Genomic DNA, 11,897 nt, shown 5'->3' with positions numbered 1-11,897 from the left:
ACATTCTGGCTTAGTCATCCCTAAGGACTTACTAGTACTCAGATTCACCGGGAAGCCTTACGTACCACTCACCCTATATGGTGCGGGACGGCCGGACTACTTGGTAGGATATTGCCACTACTGCTAGGTTGATAGCGGACAGTGTAAGAGGTACGAGGCGCGGAGGATTTCCCCCACACCCTTCCGAGACTTCATGGAGACCTTGTGGACCCGGCTCATGACTCACAGTTTCAGCCACCCCAGACTAAACTTGGAGTGTACCAGGGCTGAATGGTAGAGTGGCACTATCCTAGGCTAGCAAGCGGCCGGAATCAGCCTAGTTGACGACGGTCAGCGAAGAAGGCAGATCTTGTGGTTATGTAAAACCTCAGCAGAGTGTATGGTTGATCGATCGATACATGAGCCGACTTATCGGCTATGGACCTTTCCTGGGTTTCGCTTAAACTAGATAATGAGATGAGTCATTCTCTTCTTCCCCCGTGAGAGTGTCGGTCGTAGCCAGGGGCTACAGGCCATGAGACAGTGCTGAGAGGGAGTTGGCCTGTCGACTGAGCGATGGTATGGTGATGATATGGAGATGGTGGTGTAACGATCCCAGGATCGAAACCTAGCTCTGGACGGAAATGGGGTGGAATGTGTGTAGGGATGGAGTTAAAATTTGACTATAGTAATATATACTTGATAAGCTAAAACATAGGAAATCCCAGTCTTATAGGTTACTTTTTGATTATATCCAACTTGCATCCAATTTACACAAAGCATAGCTCATAAGGTGGGACTGGCCAGTACAAATCGTACTGATAAATTTTAGCACACAGGTTCTGCTGAGGAGTATAGCTCCGAGGAGTTTGACGGTTGAGGGGTTCGTTTCTACGCTCAGGTTTGGCGATCTTATCTTCAAGCTGTTCTGAATGAATGCTACTTTTGATTCCGCCAATGCGGCGATGTAATAATTTATGTAATTCCGCACCTTATGTACTCTGATATTATCGTTGTATGGATGTGGTATTCGACTGAAATTTGGGTAATATGATCTACAACGGTCATAATACACTTCGACTCTAGGGATTTCCCTTTGCGGAAATCAAGTCGTTTCATAATTTATCTTGGATTAAACTAAACCCGAAAGACCAAATATTCGAAGATGCATCAGCATCCAAAAATCCTTAACTTAAGCATTGTCAATTGCTTCACCCCTCGAACAATTCCAGCAGCTGAGACTCTATTTGCTCGATGCTGTACCTTGCAGACTTGGGGATCTTCTCTGAGTCACACTCCACATGCATTCGGTACAATGATGGGAGAACCTTGTGAGAGATTGCTTCGCGCAACTTGTGCCGCATCAGTGGATCAGCAACTTTCCAATGCTTGTGCGCACTGCAAGTCACCTCAAAAGCTGAAGTGAACTTGCATAACAACTGATGAGGCCACAATATTACCGAGAACCGGGTTTTCCTCTCAAGTGAGGACATAACCGGTGTCCAAGACACGTCCACATAGCCTGCTATGAACTGGTCGATTTGGTCATGGCACCGTAAGAACCAGCTTTCTCCTAGAATCAGTACCAGCTCTGTATTCTTCTCGGCTGCCTCGAGCATGAAGTGGACATTGTTTAAAAGGAATATCTGCTCCTGCCCTTGTAGTTGCAAACTCCTGGAATTCACGTTCAATATTAACTCCAAAGACCAGATCAGCCGTGTCACCAGTTCACCAAATGATTCTAGACCACCCTCTAGCATTGGATGAATTGTCCTCTTATGTTGAACTAGCAATCGTATATGATCCATGACATGCTTCGTAAAACGATGGACACCAGTATCAGTGATGAACAAAGATTGTGATCTGACAGTATTGTTTAGTTCATCAGATAATTTGGCAAACACATCTGACAATCTCTTGATAAGCTCTTCACCCTCTGCAACAACGAGCTCCTTAGTTTTCCCCGAAAGCAGTGATAAGATTGTTGGCAAACCATGATCCAGTGCTTGGTACACCATCACAACATCTACCATTTTGGATAGGTTACGTTCAGCTGCCCCATAACTGTTCTTGCATGACTGGTCAGTTGGTGGGTCCACCTGAAAACTGATAGAATTAGCTGAGTCAAGCAACTTCATGACATTTACCTTTGCAATTGCCAAGAAATATTCCTCCTTGATTTTATCGAAGGAACCAAAATCATGCGCATCCAATTGTCTTTGCATCTCATTCAGAAAACTAATGATAATGTGCACTGCGGATGTCCAGACTTTCAGTAGAATTTCTCTTGATTCTTCCAATTGATATCCAAAAATGTTGTCAATGTCAAGTATTTCAATGTACCTATTGGTTATAGGTGAAAACAAGGTTAATTGTCAGTATCAGACTCTTAGGAACATGGTATTATCGCTATCTATCGAATTTGATATGGGCTCGTCTCAAGGAACCTGATTACGACTAATTAACATGGCCTTATCTATATATCATCTACAAGACAAACAAACTGCCTTTCGGTAGTAAATTGTTTGCTCCCATGTTAAGTTGGAATTCTCCCAACCTTCCTCGTCATTAGTTCTTGCTTCTCCAAATTAAATACTCACTGCACCCTCCAAACAACTCTGCCATGTTTGCTTCTACTCCGCGCACGACCAATCGCTCTTCTTGAAAGTGCAACTGCCGCACATGAAAGTTTTCTTTAGACAAAGTATATAAAGGATTGTATGACCCTGACGGGAACACTTTAGGCCTTGTTCGGTTATCTTAGAATGGGCCTAGGAATCATTCCAGCATGATCAAGCCTATACAAATTAACTAACCATTTCAGCTCGGAATCTTTCCAGGAGACGGTTCCTGCACAACCCAACGAGGCCTTAATAAAAGATCTCAGATACTACCGTGAATATCTGCATCATCCATATCATTGCTTTACTTTTTTAAGGTTAATTTCCCCCTTACTTCAGCTTTCCGAGTAGGTAGAAATATTAATTAGTTGAGGTTGCAAGAAATATATAGAACATCAAATTAAACTGGAGTGAGATCAAGCGACACCCACGCAGGCATTAATTACCTTGCAAGTTGAGCGCAGTGTCGATCAAAAGCTCCTCGTAGAATATCTTCATATTCGCTCCCAATCATGACGCTCGCAATATCACGGACGATCGACAATGACCTACGGTCGACATAAATCATTCCAGCTGCGAACGTGCTGTGACTTTGGACCGACGGTTCTTCACCTAGGCCCCTGTGGTACGAGCCATAGCTCGCATCGCTTGTGCCGCCGCTGCCGGTGGTGAAGGACCCAGAGGACGAGGAGCTCATCATCCGGGCAGAGTCCTGGGAACCACTGCGGCTGCGCCTGGCGGAATCCCAGATGGAGGCCGGCGAGTGATCCCTCGCCGTAGCATCGTCCAGCCTCCACACCTTGAGGTGGCAGAACTCGTTCGCGAGGCAGGACATGACCGTCTCGAGGAGGCTCTTCTTGCGCTGATCGATGTCCCCTGACGTGTCCAGCCGCTGCAGCCGCTTCGCAGCAGCGAGGAACCTGTCGAGGCGCTGCGTGTCCCTGTCCGGGAAGAACTCCCTGGCCTCGGTGTTCAGGCATATCGGGATGACGATGGATCTCTCGATGCTGTGAAGCTCACGCTCTAAGCGATCAGCTTCCTCCCTGCACACACACACACACACACACATATATATCCGTTTCTCCAAACTTGAGTCACCGACGGTGAGGTACCTTGCGCGCGATGCCATCGATGGGCAGGACGAGTCACCGACGGTGAGGTACCGGGAAGAAGCTGGATAGCCTCCACCAACACAAGAGTCACCGGCGCCGGGGAGGTAGTACTGGCGAGAAGGATAGACCCCATGGACACGGCCCTCCATGTCGCTGTGGAACTGGGAGCCCGCGGTGTGGGCAAGCCGCCCTCCCCGGACGCAATCATCTCGGTGATTCTCCCCGCCATCCTCCTCGCCCTCGTGTGGCCGGAACAGCCCGCGACGCAGGCCCGATGTGGAATGGTGGTGCGGACCAAGACCGCCGTGCCCGTGGGCACGTTGCCACGGCTCTCTTGGCATGCCAAGCCTCTGGATCGATCCGGCCGATCAAAACTCTCTTGCTAATTTCAAAAACAGTGAGACATCTCTTGCTAGGAGCAGCTAGTCTACTTACTAGACATTGTCTAGCTTATGTCTAGCTAGCTACATACCTACCTCCGATCCATATATTATCAGTGGATGTGCAAGATTTGGCTTCCGTTGTTCCATTATTGTTTAAGTCGACGATGAGCGCTAGCTGACGAGGCGGATTCAGCGAGGCGTTACCTGGCTAAAATGCCGATGTTTACAACAAGTAACAGCGACACGAAAACGTCACAGTGGGAGAGGCTCCAATCATAGTTAAGAAGAAACTGCGCTCGCTCCACCAAAATATTCTGAGAGGCGTTGATTTTATGCGGTGTTAGAAAAACGAGTGACGGGAATGTCTCTACGGAGTATCTAACTAGTCTTAGACTCTGAGCTTTATTAAATGGATGAGGACTAAGGCAGATTCGGCGAAACTTCCATTTGCATGACCTATACGTATGTATGTATTGGGCCTATCAAGACTCAAGAAGGAACCATATTTGCCAAGAAGGTACGGCATAATATTTGACGTGGTGCAAGTAAGATGCTTAGTAGGAAGAGATATTTTTTTACTGGTTCCTTTACAGTATCTTCTCTATATTACGAAAACAGGGCCAAGCTCGGCCACCTGATTGGGCCACGTAGCCTGTTTTTTCTCATCCATCGGATTTTGATCGAACCATCGAAAAGCGGGCACATGACCCGTGCCTTCGCGTTCCTCCTTCCCGTCGCTGCAGGCTGCAGCCGCCGGCTCCCTCCGCCTTCGCCGTAACAACGCGGCTCTCGAGGCAGACCCGGTGGTTGCTGATAGGAAGATGGCTCTCCGCTTCGCCGTCCTCCTCCACCTCCTTGCCTCGCCGTGCCTGGCTAGCCCGCTTGGATCTCCGCCGTCACGTGGCGCATCTCGTCCCTACCCGAAGAGAGCAAACCCCTGCCACGGTGACGAGCCATGGCAGCCAGCCCTTGCCGCAGCTGAGTTCGAGGATCACTGCTGGACGTATTGGCCCCGTGCCTCCACCTATGTGACGGCCGGTGATTCATATCATGTCGGGCGTCGTACGCACGGCGCCTCCCATGGGTCACGCTCGCTGACTGTTCGACGAAATGCCAAGCGCGCCATGGAACAGCCCTACTATGCGTTGTGGATAGCCACGGCGAGCTATGCACTGCACGTGCTGTGCTGCAGCCTTTGCGTCGCGTGGCTGGCGTATCCCGGGGTGTGCTAGCCATGAACGGATCGCCGGGTCCCAGCGTTAGCCTTATAGCTGTTGGGTAAGACCATCGCTCTGTTCGCTTGTTGGTTTCAGTCAGTCCAAACCAGCCAGCTAACAGTATTTTCATCTCACAATAAACTAGCATCAGCCAGCCTAAACCAGTCCTGAAACCAACCAACGAACATGTCGAATATGTGCTCATAACATTACCTTACATTTATTTTATCCAGTTAGTTATTTGACATTGTCAACAGTGCAATTTGATTTAGACATTCCAGTTAGTTATTCTGCCGGCCGTGGCTGCTGCAGCCACCAGTCATAAAACACTGTAGCAAAAGCGCAGCCACAGCCGTTAAAACAGCCGGGGATGACATAAGTTGTTTACTAGATGACCGACGTTATTGCAGGGATATTTAAGTTGAGTCACTTGTCTACCACTTCTTGCAGTCTGCCAATGTTCATGTCGGTGACCTGTTCTTCAAAGGTTATCCTCTTTGCAACTTCAGAAGGAAGCTCTACTACTTTTGGTCTGATATAAGGATCTTTCGATTAGATATGGAGAGATAATCAAGGAAGAGCTCACGTGAAAATAACATATCAGTATAGTTCTATAATGGATCATGACTAGAAACCTCGATATCAGCGCGTGCTGAGCAGCACAACCTTGTGTCCACGCCCACAGGAGGCTCTCGGTTTCGTCGCGACACCGTAGTTGCCATTGATAACACCATTACTGATCACACAACCAAAGTAAAATTTCAAGTTGCACATATTGGGTCGTATGAACAAGCACTATACGAAGGAGGGATATCAAGCAAATGTAGTCACAAGGTCAGGAGTCAACGAGGAGGCGATCCGAAGATTAAAACACAGCGCAAGAGAACATAGCTTAATTGCCGAAGACAATTGAGCAGGGAACTCTTGCTTAATTTCCATATACGCCTTGTGTCCACCAAGATGATTACCAGGTAAAGATTAACATGAGATTTGGTCTTGCCAAAAAGCAACATGAGATCAAGACTGATAAATATCCAAAGACTTGAAATAGTTAGAGACAAAACAAACGAGATTCGAGGGACAGAGCCAATGCACTGACTAGGAATTCAGTTGATAAAGCAACGACATGATCTGCGAGGAAAATGCTCCAAAGCCAGGGTCGATAGCGATTAGCGTTGCATCGGATCATCTATAGGTGAAGGAGCAATGATGCCCGACAAGGATTTTTGAGTAGGGTCCTCCCACACAGGAGCGGGACAACCACGACACATGCAAGCATTCAAGGGAACTAAGCTTGGGCTTAAGGTCAAGCAAAGGCATGGATATAGGTCTTCGTAGCGCAACGTTCAAGGGCTAGCAACCACGTGTAGAGGCTCAGACTCCTAAGAGAGAACTTAATTGGGGACGACAACAATGTAATTATCAAAACTTGGACGCTGTTCCAGGATAGCGCTCTTCAACACTCGTATGCTTACCGAGGACAAAAAAGGTAATGACTATAATACTACGTAGGTAACAAATCATCCACACATACATCATGGTCTTAAGCAAGCATTTGAGAAACTCAATCAAATTAGCTTAAGCGACTATTACTAAGCACAAAGTTCGCACATAACAAGTAGTCACCTACATCAACACCACTACACATAACATGCAAACATGGTGATAAGGTACTGTTATCTTTTATTTCCTTTTACTGAGTAGGTGGATATCTCTTCAAAATAAGTTTTACTTATATTTAGCAAATTAGTTTTCGGTCATGCACAACATGACCATATGGTTACAATAAGTTATCCATGAATAGAACAAGGGTGAGAGGAGCATGTTTATGCACAAGCAACAATCATGATGCATGCTCGTCCTATTCGTCCTCATGAAATTGCCAGCCTAAGGCGGCAATTACGTTCTATGTCGGTAGCATAACATGTACTCTTTCGATATAAAGCTAGTCATCAGCTGCATTCAATCTACACTTTCGTGGTTAACGTACCTATAGAAGGATTTCATTTCAGCCCAACCCCATAATTATATATGCTGAAATAAAAGTCTGGGCTCTAGGTTGCAAGCTAAATACTTTCATATATATATACCCACATATATATGCTTCCGTATCAAAGCTACCCGAAATTAAATACGTCTATACATATATATAGAATATGCATATATAACCGTATCAAAGCTAACCCATAATTAAATACTTCCGTATATATATGAGATATATATACTTAAGTATCAAAACTACCTCTCTCCTTTGACCACACGCTCACGTTTTACGGTCATGCCACTCACCATCTTACTTGGGCGTAGAGGTATATTGATCCATACATTACCAATCAAACGAATAACATATATACAATAGCACGCCATATGGACGACGAAATAAAAATTGCAATTAAGTAAATCTTTCATAGTTAGTATCAGTTTACTTAGTCATCTAGTAGTCCTTAATTGGGCTTAACTAAAGGTTGTCACTAGCATAGTTTTGCAAATTAGTTTTGATAAATTTGACTGTAGCTAAGGTTTTAGTCCAAATAGGCTTTTAAAACCAAAACTTTATTTTTTTAAAACTACGTACATGACAGTATTATTCTTAATCTTGCTCTGATGCCAGTTGTGACAGAACCACCCAATTTATACAAGATCAAGTACAACTGTCCCTGTTAAACACGTTGACACGTACATACTTTCACTTATATAAACCCGGTAGTCCGTCAAGTGTCACAAAGGATCTCGATAAATTAACATCACAACCATGATTGCATGATTAAGCAAATACACATCATATACACAGAGTTACAGCAGAAATAATGTTTACAATGAGTTCACAAATAACAATACAAGTATGGGTTTCAAAACCGATTAGTGAAAACAATATAGCTTTCAAATGATTATAATAATATAAGTTCCAAATACATTGCTAGCATAAGTGACATCCTCTGATAAAAGCATATAGATGAGAAATAAATATAGAGTCACCGAGCCCACCAGCAGTTAGCTGCCATCTTCAGCAGGTCGAGAACTTCACCTACAATATGGTGGGATAAACCCTGAGTACTCAAATGTACTCAGCTAGACTTACCCGTCATAAACCAGAAATAAAGTGACACCAAGGAGTATGCAAGGCTTTATCGGTGGAGTTAGCTTGATAATATTTTGCATAAAAGCTTAAGTAACATAACTTGGAGATTTAATATCTTTAGCTTTAAATTGAATACCTATTTAATTAAGCATCTCTAGATTAGCACCTGTACTAGAGCAATCACGTGATTAAGCTAACAAGCATTAGTAACCATATCCGGTGTACTAATTTGAGCATCATTATAACCATCAAGTTCTATCAATTAATGCTATGTTGCCGCTACTCAGTCAAGTTCTCACTATCTGGGAGAGACGGCGACTCGAATCAATTCCAACCAGCTGGGGAGTTATTTCTAACACAAACCCAGACATACCTACGCCAAGGTAGTCTTAAGTCACCTTTGGTACAACTCAGGTACAATCGCGGGTACGAGCAGTGCCGCACCCTCAGGGATACTACCAGTCTGCCAGGAAGTTCAGGCCCGGCCTACCCTTGGACTCATGCCACTAGCTCCCCACACATCCTTACTTTCTCCAGTGTGCGCATTTTTACTTACCGGATCCCGGCCTGAGTTGAGCTACTCGTCTTCGTGGTCGGAATGACTTATCTAGCCCACTAAGTGTTAGGCATGCGTTCAATATGACATGAGGACGTACAGCGAATCGGTCCTTAACCGACACAGATGGGGATAAATAGGCACCAAGACCTCCGCGCCTTGTTGCTTCTCTATCACAATCCCGCTCGGTCTCCTTTTTATTCATCATCACATGGTTATTTCCACGATAGCAATTATAGTCAACCATGATCAGATATCTACCTATATCTTGTAGGTGACAGAAAATCACCCGACTTCTACCGGACTAAGCATATATTCGATCCTGGACCTACATAGGATTCAAGATATATTTGTCTAGAAAAGGAAAGCATATGTAGCAAGTGGTTCCAATCAACCCCTAGTACTTAATGCATCAAACATAAATGACGCAAGATATATTTGTAAAAATATAGGAGGCTTAGAATGCTCCGGGGCTTACTTGGGATCCAACACTAGGTTAGTGTTTGTTAGACGACACTCGCTTGGCAAGCATCTCCCATCTCGGCACTTGCTTAGTCCTTCCGTCTTCTGAATGGATTCACCAAACTCCATCTTCGGGTTTGGCTCCAACATCACGTCCTTCACATGGTGCATCTAGTGTACCTAGATGAGATGTAACAATGTAAGTGCATGAATGCGAAGAATGGCAATATAAGATGCCTCACATAAAAGTATTCAAGATGAGCACAAGGTTACACCGAACATATATAAGCACTCCACGTTACTTAATTAAATATCCTACAACCTATCATGCTAGGATAGCAACGAAGGTAGCACCAACCATGACACAAGTTTCACAAGGTTTTAGGTATATTAACTAAACACCATCAAAGGCATGAGCCACACTTAGCAACACACAAAGCAAAGCAATGTGAAGCAAACAATTTTAGGTACAAACACAGATTCTGAACAGCAGCACCACAATCACTTGTTTTAATCATACCCAGAGTTCTAGACATGCAAAAAGTATGATTCAAGACTTTCTAGAAAGCTAATGAAATTATCTAAAACTTTGTTATTAACACCAAAATCCGATTCAACAAATAACAATGTCAACATACATCATGAAGCAGAGTTTATACAACTAAGGATAGAAAACTGATATTAACTTCAGAAATACATATCTCAAGTTATATTCGTCCAACAAGCATGGTCCATAACTTTATAGAAATCTTATTAAGTTATCTATAACTTTCTTATTATCATCTTAAGATTATTCTACAGCTAACAAGGCTAAACAACACCAAGAAGGCATCTCTGTCCAGATTTGGACAGAAATCTGCCATTCTACTTTGAACAGCTATAACTGGAGTTCTAGACCACCAAAAAGGGTGTTCTCTAACATTTTAGAAAGCTTAGGAAAATGACTACAACTCTATTCTTATCCATTATTCCATGTTTAAATGAGCCAAATAATATAATCATTCAGATCTATCTAGAGGACATGTAAAAATCTGACAACAAACTTCTAAAATCTATAGCTCCTAAATCATCAGGCCTAAAATCATGAAATTTTAGGAAGAGCAATATAAGGAAATTATCTACAAGTTTTGTATTCATGATATGTACAGAAAATATCATTTGATCCATGAAGTTATCATCACAACAGAAAATGCACATGCAGCCATTTCAGAATGTAACAATTTGATGTTTCACTTGTTTTGCTAACAAAAAGCATGCACACATGAGCCATTCAAGAACTTAAACCACCACTAACATACTTAGCAACACTTTATTGAACTCTAATCACTCAAACCATCACCAAATACAATTACAAGATTTATCCACAATTATGCTTTTATTAGTCTTTTTCCCCAATAAACATATATATAATTTTAGTGATATATGAGAACAACTAGTTTGGGGCTAAGACTTTTATGAGTGGTATATGTTATCAAAACATGGCTACTACACAAATTTCACATGCTCAGGTTTTATAGATTAATTATTATAAAAAAGACAAATTGCTAATGCAAGAAAACATGTGAGAGCAAGATAAATCTAAAACATACTATTTTCTGCAAATACATTGCCATATTATGTATCAACATGAAACAACAACATCATACCAAGGTAATGGAACCATCTTTTCCATTTTTGCATCTTCATAAAAATTATAACTTTTTGAAAACCATTTATCAAGCAATAAACAAGTTAAATCAATAAATCAATCATACTGCATCCAATGACCATGAAATTTTTACCATAGCACACACATATCATGAGTAGCCTACCATAAAATGGTCATAGCAATTGGAGCACCAAAACTTTAGATATGAATTTATCCCTAGAAAACCATAATTAACCTAGATAAATAAAAACAGAAAAAACCTTCTACTAAAACAAATCATAAGATGACTCTACTGTGTACATCTACTCACAAGGATTCCAAAAAGTCCCCATTTGTTATTTTACGATTTTCTACAATTTATTATCATTTTCCAAAGTTTCAGCCATAAAAGAAAAACAGATTTGCACCGAGGCCCCTAAACTTTCAGCGAACAGGTCCTTCCAAGCATTGTTCATATGAGTCAACAACTTTATAGTTAGGCCCTTCCCTTTCGTCAAATTCTTGCGTGAGGTCCTTCACGCGACTTGGAGTAGAGGACGCGCGGGAGCTCGCCAACGTCGGCCGGAGGAGGCTCGTCGGCGGCAACGGAGTGGCGGCGGAGCACCAGGGAGTCCATGCGCATCCAAGGGACAGCTCGTCTCGGCCACGGCAGCAGCGGCCCGACGGTCGGCAAGGACAGGCTCGGGGTCGGCTGGCCTTGGCCAGTAGGGGCCGACAGCGGCGGGGAGCACCCAGGGGTCTGCGTGCATCCATTGGTAGCCACGGTTCGGCCCAAGGCGGGCTAGGTCGGCCTGGCCGCGCTGCACCAGAGGCATGGCTCGGGCGGCGGAGGCGGCTGCT

At 43.7% G+C, this 11,897-nt stretch overlaps 1 protein-coding gene across 2 annotated transcripts; it reads right to left on the bottom strand.

Annotated features, from left to right (window-relative positions):
• Window positions 1-727: 727 nt before the first annotated feature.
• LOC136452137 (exocyst complex component EXO70B2-like) lies at window positions 728-4,324 on the bottom strand. Of its 2 annotated transcripts, XM_066452776.1 has the most exons (3): window positions 3,713-4,324; window positions 3,047-3,643; window positions 728-2,322 (listed from the first exon to the last, which is right to left on the bottom strand). In XM_066452776.1, exons 1-3 carry the CDS (start codon window positions 4,051-4,053, stop codon window positions 1,191-1,193), a joined length of 2,070 nt encoding a protein of 689 aa, XP_066308873.1. In that variant the 5' UTR covers window positions 4,054-4,324; the 3' UTR covers window positions 728-1,190. The 2 variants fall into 2 exon arrangements, with proteins under 2 accessions (XP_066308873.1, XP_066308872.1); XM_066452775.1 differs by having other exon boundaries at window positions 729-2,322; window positions 3,047-4,324.
• Window positions 4,325-11,897: the final 7,573 nt, after the last annotated feature.

Source organism: Miscanthus floridulus, chromosome 5, assembly GCF_019320115.1.
Source record: "Miscanthus floridulus cultivar M001 chromosome 5, ASM1932011v1, whole genome shotgun sequence".
NCBI lineage: Eukaryota > Viridiplantae > Streptophyta > Magnoliopsida > Poales > Poaceae > Miscanthus > Miscanthus floridulus.
This window is presented reverse-complemented; position numbering and strand designations above follow the sequence as displayed.